The sequence below is a fragment of the Dendrobates tinctorius genome, unplaced genomic scaffold (genome assembly GCF_039654945.1).
Source record: "Dendrobates tinctorius isolate UK_male_01 unplaced genomic scaffold, ASM3965494v1 ptg000250l, whole genome shotgun sequence".
In the NCBI taxonomy this organism is placed as follows: Eukaryota; Metazoa; Chordata; class Amphibia; order Anura; family Dendrobatidae; genus Dendrobates; species Dendrobates tinctorius.
In genome coordinates, this window is record NW_027361917.1 from 51,239,309 (window position 1) to 51,265,985 (window position 26,677).

The 26,677-nt window shown below is 46.2% G+C and overlaps 3 protein-coding genes across 3 annotated transcripts in view; 2 read left to right on the forward strand and 1 right to left on the reverse strand.

The window, feature by feature from the left end:
- The window catches only part of ESR1 (estrogen receptor 1), a 333,527-nt gene that overhangs the window by 15,962 nt on the left and 290,888 nt on the right, over positions 1–26,677 (forward strand). The window lies entirely within an intron of this gene.
- On the forward strand, positions 380–3,285 carry LOC141063563 (uncharacterized). Its single transcript, XM_073557683.1, has 2 exons — positions 380–608; positions 1,544–3,285. Exon 2 carries the CDS (start codon positions 2,049–2,051, stop codon positions 3,231–3,233), a length of 1,185 nt encoding a protein of 394 aa, XP_073413784.1. The 5' UTR covers positions 380–608; positions 1,544–2,048; the 3' UTR covers positions 3,234–3,285.
- On the reverse strand, positions 4,296–7,786 carry LOC141063564 (uncharacterized). Its single transcript, XM_073557684.1, has 2 exons — positions 5,386–7,786; positions 4,296–5,224 (listed from the first exon to the last, which is right to left on the reverse strand). Exons 1-2 carry the CDS (start codon positions 5,979–5,981, stop codon positions 4,339–4,341), a joined length of 1,482 nt encoding a protein of 493 aa, XP_073413785.1. The 5' UTR covers positions 5,982–7,786; the 3' UTR covers positions 4,296–4,338.

Sequence of the window (26,677 nt, forward strand, 5' to 3'; positions counted from 1 at the left end):
ACATTATATGCCTGTCCTTTTAAATTATGTATGTACTAATAATTTTTATTATTTTTACATGCAGTATGTCTTCAGAATCAGAGTATTCCCCATCGCGGCAGGAATTGGCGCAAGCAGACCGTGAGGTGATTATTTTCGTGCATCTGGTAAGTATATCTGCTGCTTCTCCAAATCTCTTACGTTTTTTCAACTTTCTTAAGACATCGTCATCATCATCTGCGGACGGCACTAGTGAGGGCGAAGAGCAGGAGCAGCGAAGCCAAGTCCCGGTGGTGATACGGAATGTAAGTATCAAATGATTTGTAATGTTCTTTATTTTTTATCTTCTATTTTTACTCATTTTTTTGTTTCTTTTTTTGTAACTTTTTATTCAATTTAAATTTGATTATTCTAATGAATGTGTTTTGTCTAGGTTCCACAACGGGATGAAGACGTCTACCTGGATAATGAGCAGCTCATCAGCCTGGTCCAGGAGCGTTCGCCGTTGTGGGACAGCCGTGACCGGCTGTACAAGGACAATGTGGTGACCCGGCGGCTATGGAATGAGGTGGCCGCAGCGTTGATGGATGGCTGGGACAGCGCCACAGCATCCTCCAAAAAGGCGTTTAGTGAGTATTTCCCTGCTCTGTATTGTGCCGCAGTGACTGTTGTCCTTGACGGCACTGTTGGGTTTCGTGCTAGGCGTATTCTAGCAGGAAACCCAACAGTGTCATCGGGGTCTACAGTGACTGCTTTGAGTATTGTATTGCTACATTGTGCCGCAGTGACTGTTGTCCTTGACGGCACTGTTGTGTTTCGTGCTAGGCGTATTCTAGCAGGAAACCCAACAGTGTCATCGGTGTCTACAGTGACTGCTTTGAGTATTGTATTGCTACATTGTGCCGCAGTGACTGTTGTCCTTGACTGCACTGTTGGGTTTCGTGCTAGGCGTATTCTAGCAGGAAACCCAACAGTGTCATCGGGGTCTACAGTGACTGCTTTGAGTATTGTATTGCTACATTGTGCCGCAGTGACTGTTGTCCTTGACGGCACTGTTGGGTTTCGTGCTAGGCGTATTCTAGCAGGAAACCCAACAGTTTCATCGGGGTCTACAGTGACTGCTTTGAGTATTGTATTGCTACATTGTGCCGCAGTGACTGTTGTCCTTGACGGCACTGTTGGGTTTCGTGCTAGGCGTATTCTAGCAGGAAACCCAACAGTGTCATCGGGGTCTACAGTGACTGCTTTGAGTATTGTATTGCTACATTGTGCCGCAGTGACTGTTGTCCTTGACGGCACTGTTGGGTTTCGTGCTAGGCGTATTCTAGCAGGAAACCCAACAGTGTCATCGGTGTCTACAGTGACTGCTTTGAGTATTGTATTGCTACATTGTGCCGCAGTGACTGTTGTCCTTGACGGCACTGTTGGGTTTCGTGCTTGGCGTATTCTAGCAGGAAACCCAACAGTGTCATCGGGGTCTACAGTGACTGCTTTGAGTATTGTATTGCTACATTGTGCCGCAGTGACTGTTGTCCTTGACGGCACTGTTTTTTTTTATCAACAGTGGACAAAGTCCGAACACGTTGGCGTTCAATCAAGGACCGCTTCAACAGTGATGTTCGTGCTGAGGGCCAGGTTCGCAGTGGATCTGCGTCAAGGACCAGAACTAGATACCGTCACTATCACGCGTTGCTGTTCCTAAGACCGGTCCTTGCCACAAGATCGTAAGTATTATACATTTTGGGTTTTTATTTTTATTAATCTGTGTTTTTCTAATCCACAGCTGATGCTTCTTGTAAAGGCATGGTAGTAATGATTTTCCTTTCTTCCACAGCACCTGGAGCAGCACCCTGCAACCTGGCCCTGGAGCGGTCCTTCCTCGGACGTCCTCTGACCCGTCCCAGCCATCCGACAGCCAGGAAGCACCTTGCAGGTCAGCCACACACACAGCTGGTGACCAGGAAGCTGGGCCATCAGGTGTTCCCCTGTCCCAGGTCTCTGCCACTGGTTATGCGGGCACTACCCGCCAGCGGCAGAGGGCCTTGGACAGGAATGTCTTGCCCGAGTTTATGCATTTGAGCGAGACATTTAATTCCAGCCTCAAGTCACTGTCCGACAGAGTTGAAAGCGGTTTTGCACTCATGGAACGTGGTTTTAACCACTTTGAACACCGCTTCAATTCTGTAGAACAGCGCCTTGACCGTCTGGAGGCCGACCTCAACAGACCAGCACACCATTTTTTTAGTAAGATTGAAAAGGGCATGGCGGAACACCTTAGTCCTGATCAACAGCTGAATGTGCTGCAGGCCTGCAACAATGCTTTCTTGCAGGCTATGCAGCATAATCGGTACGGTCAGCAGTCAGTGGTGTCCTTTCCACCTGTGCCACCATTGACTCGCTTCACCTCACTACCGACTTGTGCTGCATACCACTGCACGGACACCTCTATTCAAAGCCAGGACACCCACCGTTACACCACCACAAGTCTGAGTGCAGCTGGTCACTTCACCGACACCACCATGGCAAGCGCTGCTCCTGTCTGGAGCACCACCGCCAATCCCATGCATGCGTGGAGCTCAGCCACCACTAGGCAAACATGGAACAGCCCTGCCGCTACAACAACATGTAGTAGCCCTGCCACCACCACTCTGCAAACCTGGGCCATCACTGCCGCCACCAGTCCTCCTGCAAGGACGAGCACTGACAACGAAGAGCAGCATCAGCCACCTCAGCAGCAGCAGCCAACTCAGCAGCAGCAGCCACCTCAGCAGCAGCCGCCACCTCAGCAGCAGCAGCCACCTCAGCAGCAGCCGCCACCTCAGCAGCAGCAGCAACCACCTCAGCAGCAGCAGCCACCTCAGCAGCAGCCGCCACCTCAGCAGCAGCCGCCACCTCAGCAGCAGCCGCCACCTCTGCAGCAGCAGCCGCCACCTCAGCAGCAGCAGCCATACCAGCAGACGGGGGACCTACATTCCATATTTGCCCCTACTTCAAGGCGAAATCAATCAAGGCGGGCATTGGGCCAAAGTCGGTCCAGGCACACAAGCCTACGGCGACATGCCATTACAACTAATGTAACTGAACAGATTTCCTCTCCTACAAGTGTTCCAAGTTTAATTCCCTTAACTGGACTACCTTCCCCCACAAGTTTTGTTGCCCCTTCCCCTCAAACACCGTCTTCAACTGCAAGTGTTGCATATTCCCTGCACACCCCCAAATTGAAACCATCTGCCCCCAAACGCCGTAAAAAATAATTTTTTTTTTGTGATAAAAAATAAATTTACATTTGTGGTTCACCATTAATAAGTTTCATTAATGTTGTTTGCGCCGCTCACACACACTGATGGGTAAATACATGTTAAAAACCAACCCAAGGGCTAGTATAGTCATATGTGAAATAACATGGACTAGTATAGTCATTCCAAGGCCTAGTGTAATAACTCTAGTTTTACCAAATAGAATCTGGTGTCATGAAAAACAAACTGTTGAAACTTGTCTAAAAAATAAGTTTCTTTCTAGTTTCACCAGTTTGTTTTTTGTGAAACAAGATGCTAGTTGTTAAAAATCGAGTTATTACAGTAGGCCTTGGTATGACTATACTAGGCCGTGGTATTTCACATATTACTATACTACTAGCCCCAAGGCCTAGTATACTCATATTTGAAATACCACGGCCTAGTATAGTCATTCCAAGGCCTAGTGTAATAACTCTAGTTTTACCAAATAGAATCTGGTTTCATGAAAAACAAATTGTTGAAACTTGTCTAAAAAATAAGTTTCTTTCTAGTTTCAACACTTTGTTTTTGGTGAAACAAGATGCTAGTTGTTAAAAATCGAGTTATTACAGTAGGCCTTGGTATGACTATACTAGGCCGTGGTATTTCACATATTACTATACTACTAGCCCCAAGGCCTACTATACTCATATTTGAAATACCACGGCCTAGTATAGTCATTCCAAGGCCTAGTGTAATAACTTGTAATGGAGCAGATTACATGAGCAGATTACATTCATCCACTCAATGCTGACTTGTATTCCCCATGGACTTTCATTGGGGTTGGGTTTTGAGGGTTGTGTTTTGAGAAAATCACATACTTTGTTTTAAACTAGTTGCACAATTTTCTCTTGAAAAAAAATGGTTTCCTGATTCATGGCCTGCAGCTTTGCTCATTCCAATATATTTCACGCAGACTAGCAATGCTGCATTTTAACTCGTATGTGTATTTACCTGCCCAGGTGTGTGAACATAACAAAATTCAGTTATACATGGGAAGTTTTTTAATTAATTGGAGTTTAAAAAATATAGTGCACTCAGTAATGGTATCAAATAAGGATTTTTATTACCATAAACAACAACATTACACCATTTCATCTTGCCAGTGCACCCGTCCTACATCAGAAATAAAGTAGGCCGCAAATTTGTCCCTCATTTGGCCAACTTCAACGGATGACCTGAGAGTGTGCTGAGTGAATTCAGGCAATGGGTTAGGAGCATCATCGTCCAGTTCAAAGGTCGTGTGCTCTTTAGCCATCACAAAGTTATGTAGAACCACACAGGCCTTCACCACCTCATCGACTGTTTCAAGTTTAAGATTAATGGCCGTGCCCAGAATTCGCCATCTGGAAACAAGAATCCCAAAAGCACACTCGACAGTTCTTCTGGCCCTGGTCAGCCTGTAATTAAAATTTTTTTTGGTGTGGTCCAAGTCCCGGCTGGAGTAGGGTTTCAGTAAGTTTCCGCACATTTGAAAAGCCTCATCGCCAACCATTACAAAGGGCAGTGGCGGAGCTTCGGTGTGAGAAAGAGGCCGTGGCATAGGGAAATTAAATTGGTTGCCATACAACCTCCGGCCCATGTCTGAGTTTTTAAAAGCCTGCGAGTCATTACCACGGCCAAATGCTCCAATGTCCACTGCTACAAACATACATCCGGCATCCGCAATTGCAATGAGTACTATTGAAAAGTACTTTTTGTAATTATAGTACTCAGATCCCGTTCTTTGGGGTTTGATGATCCGTATGTGTTTCCCATCAACAGCTCCCAAACAGTTGGGAAAATTGCATACTGTCCAGAATTTGTCAGCAATTTCCATCCACTTTTCAGCGGTGGGCAGGGGCATAAATTCTGGGCAAAGAACATTCCAGAGAGCCCGGCAGGTGTCAGCAACAATTCCAGACAAGGTAGAGATTCCAATACGGTACTGGAAGTGTAGTGAGGATAGGGTTTCTCCAGTCGCCAGGAATCTGTGAACAGACAAAGAAGTAAAATTAATATTTATGTATATTATTTTTAAAAACTATAAAAAAAAATATTAGTACATTCACGAAAACTAATTACCCAAGGTTTTGAATACTAAATTTACAAAAAAAACATCAGACCACACCCCTTTGTTTTTAAAACATACCGTAATGTCACCAGTAGCCGTTCCTCAGGAGGAATCGCACGACGGAGCTGTGTGTCCTGTCTCCGGATGGATTGTTGGACACGAGCAAGCAAATCCATGAAACTTTCGTGGGACATCCGGATATAATCAGTAAATTTCTCCGGGTTTGCACGTAGCTCGCTGTAGAGGGTGTGGTATGCCCCACGGCTCTCCCGGAGTTCAACAATCGGATGTATCCACATACGCCGCCGTCTTCGCTGCCTCTCTCTCTTCCTTTGTTCATGGCAAGCAACTGCATACGCCTGAGCCATCGCGATGTCCAAATCCAAGTTGAAGTGAAAACTCTTCCAGCGCAGATCCATGGTCACGAGAAGAATCAAGCAAATGTGAAGAATACTGTAGACAGGGTCTATATATATTAACATACCACACCCACAATGAAGTCCCATTGGTCTTGTGTGTTGTTGAATGGTTGTTTTTTCTTTTTTGTGGGGTTTTTCCAAAATCTGTAAAAAAACGCAAACGCACAAAAAACGCATACAAACGCGCAAAAACGCTGCGTTTTTTTCCTGCATGCGCATTAAAATGCTGGAAAAAAACGCAGCGTTTGTATGCATTTGTATGCGTTTTTTTAATGCGTTTTTTTGCGGGAAAAACGCGCTGCAAAAAAAAGCAAGTGTGAAACTAGCCTAACATCCTAACAAAATAAAATGACCTCTGAAAAATGATGCAGATATAAAGTAGACATATGGGACATGTTATTTATTAATTTTTTTGTAAAGCATGACTGGTTTAAGGATACAAATATTGAAAGTGTGAAAATTGTGAATTTATTTAAAAATTGCTGCCAAAAACAAACTCAGAAATATGTGTCTCTCTATGCATGCATGACCATTGTCAGTGGTAAGGATCATGGTCCGCCCATTGCCACTTTCAGTTTCAACTGTATTTGGACGCTCAGGACACTGAGAGAGACAAATACTATGAATAATCTTCCCCATTATTTAGCCTGTAGCACTCCACAACATGAACATGCAATTATGAGATGTTCACACTGCTCAGCGCAGTATCGATAGCTCAAGTCCTTCCTACATTTTTTAAGATGAGTATGTTCTCCTTGTGAGTCACTCTCTACTTTAGTTTGGTCAGTTTGAGCAGTCGCCACACCATACTTACAGTGGGAAAAAAAGCTTTTAGTCAGCCACCAATTGTGCAAGTTCTCCCACTTAAAAAGATGAGAGAGACCTGTAATTGACATCATAGGTAGACCACAACTATGAGAGTCAATCGTTTTCTGTAAGTCTTCACAAGATTGGCACACACTGTTGATAGTATGTTAGCCCATTCTTCCATGCAGATCTGCTCTAGAGCAGAGATCTGTGGCATATTTGGCTTCTCATATTAAAGCATTTTTTTTCTTTCTGGCCATCGGGGGGGGTAATATCAGTGTTTTCCCCCCACTCTCATGCTGGTGTAATTGCATTGCTGCTAGTTCTGCTGATGTGGGTGGTGACCACTCCCACCTCCTTAAAAGGTCACCTGATGCATCAGCTGACTGTTGGTTATAAAGGTCCTTGTGGAGACCAACCGAACTGGAGACAGGAGCTTTCTGTTGCAGTGGTGCCTCAGCTGAATGCTGTGACCTGATGCCTTACTCTGCTGTGCGGTGCATTGCAGCAGAGAAAGTTAAGTCTTATATTTTTGTTCCCCATTCCCTGTGGTGCCTGTTTTTCCTTTCTTTTTTGTTGTATTAGTGCAGCGGTGGGACCAGTGTGCTCACCTGCCAGTTCCCTACTTAGGGATAGGAGCAGGGCAAGTGAGGAATTAGGTATCTTGGTAGGCGACGGGGTGAAAGAACCCGTATAGGGACGATAGGGAGATCAGGGCACATCCTTAGGTGAGTGCAGGAGGTGTCCATTTCCCCATTCCCTATCGACAGGGCCTACTGCTGTTATTGTGTCCCTGGTGTTCCCATTGTTCCTCACTCCCTGCTCCCTCATTCAGAAGGGAGTGAGGGACAACATGTTTGAATTATCATATCCCTTCTTAAGGGTGATCCCCCAATCGTGGACCTTCTCCCTGCCGACCGGTTCTCCATCTCTACTGTCAGTGGATGAGTTTTTTGTGGCTTTGGCACTGGTGTATGGAGATTCTGATGGTGTCTCCCTGGCAGAATCCCGACTCCAAAAAATCAAGCATAGGGGTCAGCCGGCTGAGGAGTACTGCTCGGAGTTCAGGAGGTGGGCCACTGACACACAGTGGAATGACCCTGCCCTTAGGAACCAGTTTATGCAGGGTCTGTCCCCAAGGTTGCAGGATACTCTTGTGCAGTATGCTGCTCCCAGGTCATTGGAGGTCGCCATGTCCCGTGCCATCTGAGTTGATAGACACTTGAGGGAGAGACATACATCAAAGGTGCCCCCTGTAGTTCTTGCTAGGGAGGAGAACACACCTGAGCTGGTGGAAGAACCCATGCAGGTGGGAGGACTTGGTTCCCAAACGGGGTTGCCTGTGGTTTGCCATGGTGTGGGGGCATGCTTTTTCTGTGGGTAGACTGGTCATTTCATCTGTGTCTGCCCAGATTGCACCAAAGTAGTACCATCTAAGAAGCCGCGTCCCCCTGGTTGTGTGGACGGAGGCGACTAGGGAGTGGATATTTTCTCCATTTTTTCCCCTCAGTGTACCCTGTCTGCTGAAGTGGTGGTTGGTGGGGTAACTGAGGGTATACCAGTGCTTGTGGACAGTGGAGCAGGTGTCAATCTGGTAGATGCTCACTTTGTACAGACTAGAGATAGCGACTATCTCAAAAGTCGGGTCGAACGAAATTGGCCGAATATAGGGAAAAGTCGGGGGTCCGACTGAAACACGAAACCCAATGCAAGTCAATGGGGAAGCAAAGTCAGCAGGGAGTGGAGGACAGTAAACACACCTACAGTGCCCATTTCAATGCCAAAAACATCAATTCTTATTACTGAAGCTTGTCAACCTTAATTTATTTTATAATAATAGTTACACACTGAAAACTGGGGGTTATTTGGATAAAGTTGTGGGGGGTAGGGCTGGCTCCAGGTTTTCATGTGTCCTGGGCGAAAGAGCGCCCCTTTAACACATACCACAACTCATGATTAGTGTTGAGCGATACCAGCCGATACTGAAAAATATCGTATCGGAATGGATCGGCCGATCTAAAAAAAAGTATCGGGTATCGCCGATTCCGATACCGGAAGTCCCATTCAAGTCTATGGAACTTCCGGTATCGTAATAAGAAAAAACCTTTTTTGTCCTTGTACAGCCTCTCGGGGGTGTGTACGGACCTTCCGGGGGTCTGTGCCGACTGCCCGGGGGTCTGTGCGGACTGCCGGGGGTCTGTACCGGCCTGCCGGGGGCTGTGCCGACTGTCCGGGGGGCTGTGCCGACTGTCCGGGGTCTGTGCAGGCATCGTCCGATGGGACTACAAGTCCCATCGGGCTATGCCTGCTACCATGACGGTGATTGACACATTAGCCAATGATGGGACAGTAGTAGTCCCATCATCCGGTTAATGTGTTGAATGTAAAAAAAAAAAACATACTACATACATACTACATACATACTACATATATACATACTACATACATACTACATACATAATACATACATACTACATATATACATACTACATACATACTACATACATACTACATATATACACACTACATACATACAACATACATACTACATACATACTACATATGTACATACTACATACATACTACATACCTGCTACATACATACAACATACATACTACATACATACTACATATATACATACTACATACATACTACATACAGTCATGGCCAAAAGTTTTGAGAATGACACAAATATTATATTTTCACATGATCTGCTGCCCTCTGGTTTTTATCTGTTTGTCAGATGTTTTTATCACATACAGAAATATACACTCACTGGCCACTTTATTAGGTACACCTGTCCAACTGTGTGTTAAGACTTAATTTCTAATCAGCCAATCACATGGTGGCAACTCAGTGCATTTAGGCATGTAGACATGGTCAAGACAATCTCCTGCAGTTCAAACCGAGCATCAGTATGGGGAAGAAAGGTGATTTGAGTGCCTTTGAACGTGGCATGATTGTTGGTGCCAGAAGGGCTGGTCTGAGTATTTCAGAAACTGCTGATCTACTGGGATTTTCACGCACAACCATCTCTAGGGTTTACAGAGAATGGTCCGAAAAAGAAAAAAAATCCAGTGAGCGGCAGTTCTGTGGCCGGAAATGCCTTGTTGATGCCAGAGGTCAGAGGAGAATGGGCAGACTGGTTCGAGCTGATAGAAAGGCAACAGTGACTCAAATTGCCACCCGTTACAACCAAGGTAGGCAGAAGAGCATCTCTGAACGCACAGTGCGTCGAACTTTGAGGCAGATGGGCTACAGCAGCAGAAGACCACACTGGGTACCACTCCTCTCAGCTAAGAACAGGCATCTGATGGCTACTTTCAGCAGGATAATGCGCCATGTCATAAAGCTCGAATCATCTCAGATTGGTTTCTTGAACATGACAATGAGTTCACTGTACTCAAATGGCCTCCTCAGTCACCAGATCTCAATCCAATAGAGCATCTTTGGGATGTGGTGGAACGGGAGATTCGCATCAGGGATGTGCAGCCGACAAATCTGCGCCAACTGTGTGATGCCATCATGTCAATATGGTCCAAAATCTCTGAGGAATGCTTCCAGCACCTTGTTGAATCTCTGCCACGAAGAATTGAGGCAGTTCTGAAGGCAAAAGGGGGTCCAACCCGTTACTAGCATGGTGTACCTAATAAAGTGGCCAGTGAGTGTAATTGCAATCATATTATGAGTAACAAAAGGTTATATTGACAGTTAGAATGAGTTAATGCAGCAAGTCAATATTTGCAGTGTTGACCCTTCTTCTTCAGGACCTCAGCAATTCTCCCTGGCATGCTCTCAATCAACTTCTGGATCAATTCCTGACTGATAGCAGTCCATTCTTGCAAAATCAATGCTTTTATTTTGTCTGAATTTGAAGGTTTTTGTTTGTCCACCCGTCTCTTGATGATTGACCACAAGTTCTCAATGGGATTAAGATCTGGGGAGTTTCCAGGCCATGGTCCCAAAATCTCTATGTTTTGTTCCCTGAGCCATTTAGTTATCACCTTTGCTTTATGGCAAGGTGCTCCATCGTGTTGAAAAAGGCATTGTTGATCGCCAAACTGCTCTTGGACGGTTGGGAGAAGTTGCTCTTGGAGGACATTCTGGTACCATTCTTTATTCATGGCTGTGTTTTTAGGCAAGACTGAGAGAGTGCCCATTCCCTTGGCTGAGAAGCAACCCCACACATGAATGGTTTCAGGATGCTTGACAGTTGGCATGAGACAAGACTGGTGGTAGCGCTCACCTGGTCTTCTCCGAATAAGCCGTTTTCCAGATGTCCCAAACAATCGAAAAGGGGATTCATCAGAGAAAATGACTTTACCCCAGTCCTCAGCAGTCCACTCCCTGTACCTCTTGCAGAATATCAGTCTGTCCATGATGTTTTTTCTGGAGAGAAGTGGCTTCTTTGCTGCCCTCCTTGAGACCAGGCCTTGCTCCAAGAGTCTCCGTCTCACAGTGCATGCAGATGCACTCACACCTGCCTGCTGCCATTCCTGAGCAAGCTCTGCACTGCTGGTAGCCCGATCCCGCAGCTGAAACACTTTTAAGAGACGGTCCTGATGCTTGCTGGTCTTTCTTGGGCGCCCTGGAGCCTTTTTGGCAACAAGGGAACCTCTCTCCTTGAAGTTCTTGATGATGCGATAGATTGTTGACTGAGGTGCAATCTTTCTAGCTGCGATACTCTTCCCTGTTAGGCCATTTTTGTGCAGTGCAATGATGACTGCACGTGTTTCTTTAGAGATAACCATGGTTAACAGAAGAGAAACAATAATGCCAAGCACCAGCCTCCTTTTAAAGTGTCCAGTGGTGTCATTCTTACTTAATCATGACAGATTGATCTCCAGCCCTATCCTCATCAACACCCACACCTGTGTTAATGGAGCAATCACTGAAACGATGTTAGCTGGTCCTTTTAAGGCAGGGCTGCAATGATGTTGAAATGTGTTTTGGGGGATAAAGTTCATTTTCTAGGCAAATATTGACTTTGCAAGTAATTGCTGTTAAGCTGATCACTCTTTATAACATTCTGGAGTATATGCAAATTGCCATTATAAAAAATGAAGCAGTAGACTTTGTAAAAATTAATATTTGTGTCATTCTCAAAACTTTTGGCCATGACTGTACATACATACTGCATACATACTACATATATACATACTACATACATACTACATATATACATACTACATACATACATACTACACACATACTACATACATACTGCATATATACATACTACATACATACTACATATATACATACTACATAAATACTACATACTTACTACATATATACATACTACATACATAATACATACATACTACATATATACATACTACATACATACTACATACATACTACATATATACTACATTCATACACCATACATATATACTACATACATACAACATGCTACAGACATACAACATACATACAATACATTCATACAATACATACATATAGACATACAGTACATACAACATAGAGTACATACTCACCATTACTTGTCACTTTGATCCCCGAAGCCAGTGTCATCTAAGGAAAAATCTGAAAATAACAAACCACCAAATACTCCCTGATCCGCAGAAATCCACGAGTAAGTGTCCCACGACGATCTTCCGTGGAGAACAGCAGCATCAGCTGATGCGACCGCTCTCTACGGGGCTCAGGAATCCAGTGTCGGAAGGTAGGTATCCTTCCGCACTGTATTCCTCCGCCACTGTAAAAAAATAGTCCCTGGTCTCACTTTATGGCAAATGCTGCGTGGGAACTTTTTCACACAGCACTGCCAAAAGTGAGACTAGGGACTATTTTTCTACAATGGCGGAGGTATACAGTGCGGAAAGATACCTACCTCCCGACACTGGATTCCTTGAGCCACTAGAGAGCGGTCGCATCAGCTGATGCTGCTGCTCTCCACGGGAGATCGGCGTGGAACACGCGTGGATTTCTGCGGATCAGGGAGTATATGGCTTGTTTGTTATTTTCATATTTTTCCCTACACTCTAGGGAGATTCCTATTCTGCCCAATTCTACATACAAATTGTAGTTTGTGATACACTAGCCAATTTCTGCCTGTGACATAGCGCTCTGATATTCAGTGGGCCTCACACAATCCAAAAGTGTCCAGTGTCCACTAGTGTGTGCAGAAATTCAAAATCTCCCTTATCCTGTAGTCACTTTTTTCACACCTGTGCCACCGAGCCTGTGACATAGCGCTCTGATATTCAGTGGGCCTCACACAATCCATAAGTGTCCAGTGTCCACAAGTGTGTGCAGAAATTCAAAATCTCCCTTATCCTGTAGTCACTTTTTTCACACCTGTGCCATCGAGAATGTGACATAGCGCTCTGATATTCAGTGGGCCTCACACAATCCAAAAGTGTCCAGTGTCCACTAGTGTGTGCAGAAATTCAAAATCTCCCTTATCCTGTAGTCACTTTTTTCACACCTGTGCCATCGAGCCTGTGACATAGCGCTCTGATATTCAGTGGGCCTCACACAATCCAAAAGTGTCCAGTGTCCACTAGTGTGTGCAGAAATTCAAAATCTCCCTTATCCTGTAGTCACTTTTTTCACACCTGTGCCACCGAGCCTGTGACATAGCTCTCTGATATTCAGTGGGCCTCACACAATCCATAAGTGTCCACAAGTGTGTGCAGAAATTCAAAATCTCTGTGATCCTGTAGTCACTTTTTTCACACCTGTGCCATCGAGAATGTGACATAGCGCTCTGATATTCAATGGGCCTCACACAATCCAAAAGTGTCCAGTGTCCACTAGTGTGTGCAGAAATTCAAAATCTCCCTTATCCTGTAGTCACTTTTTTCACACCTGTGCCATCGAGCCTGTGACATAGCGCTCTGATATTCAGTGAGCCTCACACAATCCAAAAGTGTCCAGTGTCCACTAGTGTGTGCAGAAATTCAAAATCTCTGTGATCCTGTAGTCACTTTTTTCACACCTGTGCCATCGAGCCTGTGACATAGCGCTCTGATATTCAATGGGCCTCACACAATCCAAAAGTGTCCAGTGTCCACTAGTGTGTGCAGAAATTCAAAATCTCCCTTATCCTGTAGTCACTTTTTTCACACCTGTGCCATCGAGCCTGTGACATAGCGCTCTGATATTCAGTGGGCCTCACACAATCCATAAGTGTCCAGTGTCCACAAGTGTGTGCAGAAATTCAAAATCTCCCTTATCCTGTAGTCACTTTTTTCACACCTGTGCCATCGAGCCTATGACATAGCGCTCTGATATTCAGTGGGCCTCACACAATCCAAAAGTGTCCAGTGTCCACTAGTGTGTGCAAAAATTCAAAATCTCCCTTATCCTGTAGTCACTTTTTTCACACCTGTGCCATCGAGCCTGTGACATAGCGCTCTGATATTCAGTGGGCCTCACACAATCCAAAAGTGTCCAGTGTCCACTAGTGTGTGCAGAAATTCAAAATCTCTGTGATCCTGTAGTCACTTTTTTCACACCTGTGCCATCGAGCCTGTGACATAGCGCTCTGATATTCAGTGGGCCTCACACAATCCAAAAGTGTCCAGTGTCCACTAGTGTGTGCAGAAATTCAAAATCTCCCTTATCCTGTAGTCACTTTTTTCACACCTGTGCCATCGAGCCTGTGACATAGCGCTCTGATATTCAGTGGGCCTCACACAATCCAAAAGTGTCCAGTGTCCACTAGTGTGTGCAGAAATTCAAAATCTCCCTTATCCTGTAGTCACTTTTTTCACACCTGTGCCATCGAGCCTGTGACATAGCGCTGTGATATTCATTGGGCCTCACATAATCCATAAGTGTCCAGTGTCCACAAGTGTGTGCAGAAATTCAAAATCTCCCTTATCCTATAGACACCTTGTACCTTGTTTTACATTACTATATAGTTTGTTGGATTTTGTCTACATTTCTACAAAAAATGAGGAAGGCTGGTGGAAGAGGCCGTGGAATTGGGCGGGGTTTGGCAGCTGGTAATGATGGTGTTGGTGGTGGATCTGATGGTAGTGGCAAGAGCAAAATAGGACCGAATGCAGGAGGTGTTGAGCCTGCGTCATCGTCTGGCTCCATAAGGCTTCGAAGGCTTAGTTTTCTAGGAGTTGGCAAACCGCTTTTAAAGCCAGAGCATCAGGAAAAAGTTTTGTCTTACATTGCTGACTCAGCCTCCAGCTCTATCGCCTCCTCTTCTGAAGTTGTAAAAAGTAAAAGCACTGAGTCGTCATTGGAGGCTCATGTTCATGAACCACACCTTTCCTTGTGTCCTTCACCCCAACCAAGATTGAAGGATGACGCAGGCCATACTACTGATTACTCCATGGAGCTGTTTTCACATACCATGCCTGGATTATCAAGTGAAATGGTGAATTACCCAGGCCAAGATGAATCTGACATGTAGTGCACTGATGCACAGCCGCTGACAGATGATTCTGCTGGTACATTCACTCAGAGCACTACATTGTCCTCGCAGTGTACAGAGCCAGATTCTGACCCTGATGAGACTCAGGTGCCCCTTCCCGCACACTATACCACCATACACGGTGACACAGAGGAAGGTGCACATGACATTGAAGAGGAGGTGATGGATGACCCAGTTGTTGACCCAGATTGGCATCCATTGGGGGAAGAGGGTGCTGCTTCCAATAGCTCAGATGAGGAGCATCCACAGCAGACATCAACATCGCAACAGCTGTTATCTGGCAGGCCCGGAGCACTCCAAAGACAGGTTCCAAAAATCAAAAGAGTTGCTGGACAGCTTGTCCAGAGGGTCAAAAGATCACAGCGTGCTAGGCCGCAAAATGTCTGCCAAAGTAGGAAGAGTGCAGTGTGGCACTTTTTTGAATAAAATCCTCATGATCAGGCCAAGGTTATCTGTAAGAAGTGCGCAAAGACCTTTAGCCGAGGGAAAAATCTGAAAAATTTGAATACCAGTTGCATGCTTAGACATTTAACCAGCATGCACTTGCAAGCGTGGACACAACACCAAACCTCAAGTGCCACATGTGCAACTGATCACAAAGAAGGTAGTCAGCAACGCTACATTGTTTCCCCCACTGTAAGCCCACCGGTTAGCACAGCAGCAAATGTTGAGGTGTCGTTGCAAGGCCACAGCAGTCAGGGAATCCCACTGTTATATCAACAAAATACTGAATCTAGGCCATCAGAAAGAACACCAACTCCATCACCATCATCAACCCTCTCTCAGTCCGCCCTGTCCACCGCTACTTCCACCATATGCAGCTCTCAAGTCCAGCTCACCCTCCCAGACACTATGAGTAGGTCAAGAAAGTACTCAGTCTCTCATCCGCGTACACTGGGTTTGAACGCCCACATTGCCAAACTAATCTCGTTTGAGATGATGCCCTATCGGTTGGTGGAAAGCGCAGTACCACGCTATGACCTACCCAGTCGCCACTTCTTCTCTCGCAAAGCCATCCCAGCCCTCCACCATCATGTAAAAGACCGCATTGTCCATGTACTCAAGCAGTCAGTGAGTGGAAAGGTGCACCTCACAACTGATGCATGGTCCAGTCGGCATGGCCAGGGCCGTTACATGTCCATCACTGCGCACTGGGTTAATGTGGTGGATGCAGGGTCCACAGGGGACAGTGGTGGTGGGACAGTGCTGCCTAGCCCACGGTATAGGAAACAATTGGCTGTAGGCGTTCGACCCTCCTCCTCCTCCTCCTCCAGAAGCGAAAGCTCGTCCACAGAGCGCAGTCGTACGAGCACTCCATCTGCAGCTGCCACTGTTGCACACGAGGTGTCCCCCTATCGAGCAGCTAGTGGAATGCATCAGCAGGCTGTGTTGCAGATGATGTGTTTGGGCGACAGACACACCGCCGAGGTGCTGGCCGAGTACTTGAAGCGACAAACGGAGTCATGGCTGGGCAGTGTACATCTTGAGGCAGGCAAGGTAGTTAGTGATAACGGCCGTAATTTTGTGGCAGCCATAGCCCTTTCAAAACTCAGCCACATACCTTGCTTGGCTCACACCTTGAACCTGGTGGTGCAGTGCTTCCTCAAAAATTATCCGGAGTTAACAGCCCTGCTCCAGAAGGTGCGAAGACTGTGCGCGCACATCCGCTGGTCACCTGTACACTCCGTTCGTATGCAGAAGCTGCAGCGATTGCTCCACCTTCCCAACCACCGCCTCATTATCGACATTGCAACAAGGTGGAACTCCACCCTGCACATGGTGGAGCGGCTGTGCGAGCAGAGGCAGGCCATAATGCATTTGTGGGAGGATACACGGCCAGGCACTTTGAGATCAGACATGGAGTTGACAGGTGTGCAGTGGTCGAAGCTGAAAGACCTCTGTAAAGTCCTTCAGTGTTTTGAGGAATGCACACGGCTGGTAAGCGCAGACGACGCCATCCTAAGCATGAGCCTCCCACTTATGCGTCTGCTCATGCAAACTTTTTTTACAACTTACGCATATGAGTATACACTGTGGATGCGTTTACTTCATCATATGGAGATATACTTAGATTTATATCTATAGATTTTTTTATGCATCTGATTTCATATTTGTGTTTTTGATAGATGTTTAGGCCTCTTTCACACATCAGTTTTTTGCCTTCAGGCGCGATCCGGCTTTTTTTGGAAAAAACGGATCCGGCAAAATGCAATGCCGGATCCGGTTTTTCCCCATTGACTTGCATTAGCGCCGGATCGTGCCGGATGGCATTGCGTTTCATCCGTTTTTTGCCGGATCCGGCAACTTGTCTCATTCCGGCGTCTTGAAAAAACGTCTACTGTAACGTTTTTTGTCTCCGGCGAAAAAGCCGGAAGCGCCGGATCCGGCGCTTCCAGCTTTTTGCTACAATGAAAGTCTATGGGCGCCGGAATGCGCCGGATCCAGAAAAAGACGGATCCAGCCACCGGATCCGTTTTTTTTAAGTCTGCGCATGCTCAGATCCAATTGGCCAGCCTCCAGGAACAGAGACGGATCCAGCAAAAAAACGGATCCGTTTCTACAGTTCTCCAAAATTTATGCCGGATCCGTTTTTTCTAAAAAAAGCCGGATCATGCCTGACGGCAAAAAACTGATGTGTGAAAGTAGCCTTATATGCCACTAATTATAAAATAGTATCAATATCCATTTTCTATATGCAGCGTATTGTGCCCATTTGGTTGATTAGGGTAGATTTCAGCTTGAGGATTATAGATGCAAAAAATTTTGCACGGATGTTTGGGCATGTGCTTCATTGCATGTGTGCTTACCTTCATGTGTAAATGTCTGCGCAGGCTTCTATCTAGAGCATATTGTGATCATTTCATTATATATGGTATATAGTACGTACAGTATTTAGATGCACATTCTGTGGTGATTAACTGAGTGTATCTACTGTTTTACAATAAAAATTAACTATATTCCAGATGCCGCAGGCGCGTATTTGACGCGAATGTCTATAAACATATGTTTTGGGGTTTTTTTTTTTTTTGGTTTTTTTTTTCCCTTTGTGCATTTGTTCAAACTTAATTGCCCTCTTGTCTGACATTGACAAGATGGCCGCGGCTGTATCTGTATCTAATCGCTTGATTTCTTGATGCTCTCCACGCATGCGTGGTCTAACCACCCTGCTCAACTTTATTGCTAGCCATGTTATGCTGACAAGATGGCCACTGCCATGTGTTTCTCTCATTGCCTCACTCCAGTAAGTGTTAACTTAATTATACTGCACATGTGCTTACCATATAAATATGACCGACACACACATGGATTTAGCGCTCTATCCCTCCCTTGAGAAAGCCACTCGTTGGTGGCGATACGCGTGGGGTTTGCTCCCCCCCACCATCTTATCTCACAGAGGCACTAGGCACTTTCATCGCTTTTTATATGTGTATCCATGGAGTTCTGGTATAATTGATGGTTATTGTTTGCATCTTCTGGTTGTTTGTGGTCTACACGTACTCACTCAGCACACCAGGGGTGCTCAGTCACCAGCTCCTTTGTCCTATATGGGTTTTTGCATTCAATTTTTTACTGGCTGTACTTTCCTGGTAACATGCGGTTTGCATGCTTTTATTAATCACACCAGGGGTGCACACATATCAGCCTCATCCTCCCATAAGGTTTTTGCATACACATTTTTCATGGTGCTGTGAATAGTTTTCAACTGCATACATTTTTTTTTTTTTTTGGATTGTGCATTTTAGATCTTTTTTGGATCTACTTCATTCAAATTATGCTATACTAGACATTTCATGTGGTTGTTTGTCTATTTCTGTGGGATTTTTTGATGTGGGTGGGTTATCATGTCAGTACTACATGACATGGTTTATGATTCTGTTTGCACATGTTTTTAAATGTTTTTATGGAATTTGTGCTTTTCCTTGTCTGTGTTGATTTTTTTCAATAAAATTGTGTGCATATCATTTATATCTGTGGTGTTCCCATTGTATAAGCAAGCCGCTTTCCTTCCAGTTTCATGTTTCAATTTTTGACTTGCTTTTGGTGAACCCCCCCATATTTGATTTCATTCAGCGGTGCCCTCCAATCTTCCCTCTTTGTTTGCTCATGCAAACTTTGACACACCTTAAGGAGCAGGCGTCTGCAGCCAATGTTGATGAGGAGGAAGAGGAGGAGGGAATCCTTGATGACATTCAGCCATTGTCTGCTCAGGGACCTCTCCTGGACGAGGTGGAGGAAGAAGAGGAGGAGGAGGATGATTACTTAGGGGAGGAGGATGCATCTCGTGGGGCAAGTGAAAATGTTGGCGTGGCAAGGTCTGGTACAGGGTTTGTGCGTGACTGGAGGGATGTGGATTTGCCAGAAAGTGCTCCTCCAACCAGCACTCGCAGTGCATCATTGACACCGGGAACATTGGCCCACATGTCAGATTATGCCTTGCAGATCCTAAAAAGGGACCCCCGCATTGCCAAAATGATGAACGATGACGACTACTGGTTGGCCAGCATCCTGGATCCATGCTATAAAGGCAAATTACAAAACATCATGCCACAGGAGAACCTTGACCTAATATTGGCTAATAAACAAGCAACTCTGGTAAATCGGTTGCTTGAGGCATTCCCAGCACACAGCAGCGGTGATGGTTCTCACACGAGCCGTACGGGCCGGGGACAGCTTGGCAGAGGTGTTCATGGTGCACACAGCAGAAGTGGCGTTGGAGACAGGGGTTTCATGACAATGTTGTGGACTGATTTTTCAAGTACCGCTCACACAACTGGTAATACTGCATCGATGGAAAGTGACAAGAGACAGCAGTTGTCAACTATGGTTACAAACTACTTTTCCTCCCATATCGATGTTCTCCCACACAGGTCATTCCCCTTTGACTATTGGGCCGCTAAACTGGACACCTGGCCTGAATTGGCACAATATGCCTTACAGGAGCTCGCTTGCCCAGCTGCAAGTGTGCTATCGGAAAGAGTCTTCAGTGCAGCTGGATCAATCCTGACAGAAAAAAGGACCCGTCTGTCAACCCAAAATGTGGATGATCTATCCTTCATTAAAATGAACCATGCATGGGTTTCCAAGGATTTTGTCCCACCTTCCCCTGATGACACATAGGGTGACAGAAAAATGGCTTGCTTTGGTCCACCTCTTCCTGGGATTTGACCTATTTCGCCTTTTGCATCAGCTGAATGTCCAACATCAACATATGCCACTTTCTAAAACTCCCTAACTGTGCTGCCTCCCCCCTCATGGCCGGGGTCACCACCTAGCGCATGACACCGTGCGAGTGCCGTTGCCCTGGACAGGTGGGTAGGCCGACTCTTGGGCGCGGGCACTGGCACAGGGTCCCTCATAGTGCAATCAAGTGTCTCTGACGGTGGTGGTGCACACCCACCGTCAGACACACCGCCGTACTATGAGGGGCCCAGTGCCAGTACCGACGCCCACGAGTGGGCCCCCCTTGCTTGGGCAGGGCCCCAGCATTTGCAATCTTTACCTCTCCCTGCTCCTCCGCTGTGTAGTCTGGGCCGTCAAATCCATACTGTGCCTGACACCATCTGAGCCTGCCTCCTGATGTATAGACATATATTTTGAATGTGTACGCTATCCATACATGTTATCCGGGGATACGGTACCCTTTCTCACCTTTGTGCAATCACGTGCAATCCATACTGGGCCTAACACCGTCTGAGCCTGCCTCCTGATGTATAGACATATCTTTTGAATGTGTACGCTATCCATACATGTTATCCGGGGATACAGTACCCTTTCTCACCTTTGTGCAATCACGTGTAATCCATACTGGGCGTGAGAACGGCTTGCGAGCTGTTAAGCAAGCTACAGCACCTGTGGTTTGCACACGTAAGTTTTTCATTTTTTCAGGAATGACGGTTAGGCCTAATTCCGGAACTGCGGTTGACCTGCACTTACTGGGAAATCATCGTTCGCGGGTAATAATTGTAATCAGTGATCCCCATCACTAACGTTGTTCAGGGGGTTATCTGCACCTGTAAGTGACAAACGCTGGCCTTTTCAGTGTAGCGCACATGCAGCAACGGACATGTAAGGGCATGACACACCAGTTATTGGCCAATCTCATGTGCCAGAGCCTCACGTGTCCCTCTAGTAAGCCGGACTCGGACCGCGGGGCATGACAGAGTCTCGTTCGTTAACAGAATTAAGCTTGCAATGTGTGCATCTTTTCTGTAGCTGGCATGGTTGAGGTTTCCCAGGTGGAGTCGAATTTAACCGTAGGCTCCACTCCTGGTGGTGCCCTTCTGGACATTCCTTTAAGGTTCAGCTTTGCAACCATACTGCCCACGTAAAACAAACACTTTGCCTTCATGAACGCTGTTTGGAGGGTCATGACTCGTGGGAATAACGCCGTCCAATCAGTTAACCTGCTAGAGAGATCCTTCGTTGCTCCCAAGCATGACATCACACTCCCTAGGAGGAAGGTAATGCCACTGTGGCGACCGTACTCCTGGGGGTGACACAAGTGCACTGATGCCCAGCCACTGCTCGATGAATCTGCTGGTACATTGACCCAGACCACTACATTCCCCTCGCACGCTACACGGCCTGAATCTGACCCTAATGAAACTCAGGTTACCCTTCCCATATACAGTTCCATCTTACACGGTGACAAAGAGGAAGCTGCAGATGAAAGTGCAGGTTCGGCCCACCCGCCATCAGACACACCACCGTACTATCAGGGGCCCTGTGCCAGTGCCGTCGCCAACGAGTGGGCCCCCCTGCTTGCTCAGGATCACAGCACTTGCAAGGTTGAAATACTGTGCAGTGAGATGGAAGATGGGGACGACGAGGAGTCCAGACTAGTACAGGGATTCCCTAGCGAGGAGACTTATTTGATTGTTTTCAATGTTGGGACAGCAATTTTTGGGGAGCACTATACTCTGGAGAATGATAGATGGGGCCCACCATACACTGGAACATTCCAAAGGTGGACATCAGACACTGGAGCAGCATTTACAGGGCCCATTATACACTAGAGCATTAGAAATGGGGCCCATTATGTTTGGAGCATTATTTGGGCCCATAAGACAGTGGAGCTTCATCCATGGGGACCAACATATACTGTAGCATTATGTGGAGCTCATCATATATTGTTTCAAACATTATATGGGACCAATGATTCTGTATGGAGAAATAGATGGGCCTCGTCATGAGATGTAAAAAGTGAAGTATTTTTCATTGTACTATACCGCTATTTCTCTGCCGTATCGGAGCATGATGAGTTGTGGTATGTGTTAAAGGGGCGCTCTTTCGCACAGGGCACATGAAAACCTGGAGCCAGCCCTACCCCCCCACAACTTTAGCCAAATAACCCCCATTTTTCAGTGCGTAACTTGTATTATGAAGTTAATTAAGGTTGACAAGCTTAAGTAAGAAGAATTGATGCTTTTGGCATTCAAATGGGCACTGTAGGTGTGTTTCCTGTCCTCCTCTCACTGCCGACTTTTATTCCCCATTGACTTACATTGGGTTTCGTGTTTCGGGACAACCCCGACTTTTCCCTATAATCAGCCGATCTTGCTCGACCCGACTTTTGGAAAAGTCGGGTTTCACGAAACGAAACTCGACCCTAAAAAAACAAAAGTCGCTCAACTCTACTGTACAGTGAAAAGGGCTATCAGCAGAAGCAGTTTTTTTTCTTCTTCCCTGCCTAACGCTCTCGCTATTCAGAATCAGCAGCAGCACCTCTCCCTATGCTAAGATCGGGAGAAGTAAGATGGCGATCGGCGGTCACAGCGTTTTATACCCACTGTGACGCCACACAAAGTAAGCCAATCACTTCAATGCCCTTCTCTAAGATGGTAGTGTGTTGTGAGTTCATTTTCCCCTTCGTCACTGAGGTCTGGTGAACTCCCTATTCTGGTAAAGGAAGGTAATGAGCCTGATTATCAGGCACCTGAGTCTAATGATGATGACTGGCTGAGTGGAGTCATGGACTGGATATAAGGCTGCCGACGCCCTTCTGCCCTGCGGGTGATTTCTCTGTGGACTTCTTTGAGACCAGTCTGATTCGTGCTCCTCTAAAGCTAAGTTTTCTGCTTTGCCTGTTAGCATTTGTGTTTTGTTTTTTGTTTGCCTTGCTTTTCTGGATTTTGCCATTCCCTGCTGGGGTGAGCTGAATCTCCTTTTGCCTGTTGCTCTGTCTTCAGAATATTCCTGAGTACTGACATAGCTTTTTGAAGCTTAGCGTCTTCAGGGCCTTTTTTCACTGTCAGTTTGTTGGCTCTTATTTTTGTAGGGTTTTTCACGGATTGCAGACAGCAGCCTTCCTGTCCTTTCCTACCTAGTTAGCTTGGACCCCGTCTTTGCTCAGTTTATCTTTCTGTCTGTGTTAGTGTTCTTTCTTCTTGCCTCACCGTCATTATATGTTGGGGGCTGCCTTTTGCTTTGGGGTCTGCTCTGGGGCAGTTTAGATTTCCCTTTCTGTCTTTAGGCTAGGCAGTTCTCCGGCTGTGATCGAGGGGTCTAGGTCATCGTAGGAACCCCCCACGGCTACTGCTAGTTGTGTTGATAGGTTCAGGGGTCTGCAATCCGATAGCTGCCAACTTCTCTGGTTTTCTGGACTTAGCTAGCATTTCTGTTTTTGCCTCCTACGGTGACTCATTCATAACAGAATCACCCGCCTCTGTTATGAATGAGTCACCGTAGGAGGCAAAAACAGAAATGCTAGCTAAGTCCAGAAAACCAGAGAAGTTGGCAGCTATCCGATTGCAGACCCCTGAACCTATCAACACAACTAGCAGTAGCCGTGGGGGGTTCCTACGATGACCTAGACCCCTCGATCACAGCCGGAGAACCGCCTAGCCTAAAGACAGAAAGGGAAATCTAAACTGCCCCAGAGCAGACCCCAAAGCAAAAGGCAGCCCCCAACATATAATGACGGTGAGGCAAGAAGAAAGAACACTAACACAGACAGAAAGATAGACTGAGCAAAGACGGGGCCCAAGCTAACTAGATAGGAAAGGACAGGAAGGCTGCTGTCTGCAATCCGTGAAAAACCCTACAAAAATAAGAGCCAACAAACTGACAGTGAAAAAAGGCCCTGAAGACGCTAAGCTTCAAAAAGCTATGTCAGTACTCAGGAATATTCTGAAGACAGAGCAACAGGCAAAAGGAGATTCAGCTCACCCCAGCAGGGAATGGCAGAATCCAGAAAAGCAAGGCAAACAAAAAACAAAACACAAATGCTAACAGGCAAAGCAGAAAACTTAGCTTTAGAGGAGCAGGAATCAGACTGGTCTCAAAGAAGTCCACAGAGAAATCACCCGCAGGGCAGAAGGGCGTCGGCAGCCTTATATCCAGTCCGTGACTCCACTCAGCCAGTCATCATCATTAGACTCAGGTGCCTGATAATCAGGCTCATTACCTTCCTTTACCAGAATAGGGAGTTCACCAGACCTCAGTGTCGAAGGGGAAAATGAACTCACAACAGTAGTGGCCGCTGCCTATGTCATCGCATTGCCCACAGTGTGCGTCCTCCATCATTGGCTGAAAAAAGGTGCTGGAAGCATCATTTGAAACGTGACTTTGGCGCTCGCTTCACCGACATTATGGCTGATTTCACGCTATGGTCGGGTTTCATTTCATGAAACCCGACTTTGGCGAAAGTCGGTGATTTTTTAAATTGACTGACGCATTTCGCTCAACTATAGTCCAGACCCATGGCCTGAGGCGTAGGACTCTAGCAAAACCCCTATGCGTCCAGGCCATTGACTCTGTCCCACTCAGCTAGGGGAGGGTGACCCAATTTATAGATGATATACACCTGCATATAGGGACTCATCATGAATAGTCCCTGTCATGCTACGTCTTGGGGAAATGCAAACACCCATCATTTTAGGACTCTCTTGGTTGAAAAAACACAACCTGGTCATAGATTGGCAGTCCAGGGAAGTAGTCAGCTGGGATCAGTCATGTGAGGGCTGTTGCCTGGAGGCTACTGTCTCTGCCATCTTGCTACAACTGTCCCCTTCTTCTCCGGTGGGGGCAGCAGAGGTGCTGCCAGGGAGTAGGGGCAATACTCTACCCTCACTACAAGCTACCCCTGTGCATCAGAGTCCTCTTAGGAGGAGGGGTCAGGGGAGGGTGGCGTTTTGTGAACTCATTTTCTGGTCTGCCTCTGGTTTTTGGTGAGGGAGCTGGTTGTGCTGACAGAGGAGTTGTGAGTTCTCTTTCCGGGCTCCCTCTGGTGGTGGCAGGAGGTAATGAAGCTGATCTAATTAACAGAGACCTGCCACCTGATAATGAGGAAGAGGAGTGGACATCTGGAGTCTCAGGCTGGATTTAAGAGAGCCGACTCCCTATTCCCATGCTGGTAATTTTTTCCTGCCTCCTGAGGTCTTAGTTTCCAGCTCAGTTCCTGCCTTCTCAAGCTAAGTTGTCTTTGCTAATGTTCACATTTGATTTGGGTTGGTCCATTCAGTTTTTTGTGTGGTCAGCCAGCCCCGGCTGGGGCTGTGCTGAATTTCCACTCTTATGTCACTGTATTTGCCAGTTTGCTTTTTGTCCATTATTAGGTTGGCCTCTTTTTGCTCTGTTCTCAGAATATGCCAGAGTGCTGATATAGTGGGAGAAGTCTAGTGACTTCAGGGTTTTTTTTGCTATCAGAAGTGTTGGACATTTTTGCAGGGTTTTTTGGCATGATTGCAGACAGTATCTTTCTTTTCCTGTCCTTTCTAGTTAGTGTGGGCCCCATTGTTTGCTCCGCCCTTTTTTCCTACCTGTGTTCATGTTTTCATCTTGTCTCACCGTCAATACATGCGTGGGGGCTGTCTATTCCTTTGGAGTCTGCTCTGTGGCAGTTTTAGATTTCCCCTTTTCTTGCTTTAGGCTTATTTAGTCCTCCGGCTGTGACTAGGCGTCTAGAATCATCGTAAGTACGCTCCACGGCTGCTGTTAGTTGTGTGGTCAGGATCAGGGATCTGCAATCCGCGTAGTTACCAACCTCTCTGGTTTTCTGTGACTTAGCTTGGTCTTGTTTTCCTCCTCGGTGACCCATTCATAACAGAATCACCAGCCGTACCGCAGATTCTAGGGTACTCAAAAGCAGGAAAAAAAATTTCAGAATTTTTTTTTTATATGTATTTTTTCCTCTTTTTCTCTGGGGCCATAGGAGGATTTTTTCTTTAATGGAGATTAATCAATTGTCTGATCGTGTGGAGCAGCTCGCTGCTGAAGTGCGGGGAATTTCCGCCTATCTCACTCAGTCACATGCTGTTGAACCAAAGATCCCTACTACTGATGTGTTTTCTGGCGATGGGTCTAAATTTTTGAATTTTAAGAATAATTGTAAATTATTTCTTGCCTTGAAGCCTAACTCATAGGGGAGCTCTGTGCAGCAGGTTAAAATTGTCATCTCCTTGCTGCGCGGCGATCCTCAGGATTGGGCTTTTTCTCTGACACCTGAAAATCCTATTCTGACTAATGTGGACACATTTTTTCAAGCCTTGGGGTTGTTGTATGATGAACCTAATGCTATTGATCAAGCTGAGAAAACCCTATTGGCATTGAACCAGGGTCAGGATTCTGCAGAGTTATACTGTGAGAAATTCCGAAAGTGGGCGGTCCTTACTACATGGAATGATGGTGCATTGGCAGCTCTCTTTCAGAAGGGTTTATCAGAGACCGTAAAAGATGTTATGGTGGGATTTCCTGTTCCCTCTGGTCTTGATGATTCTATGT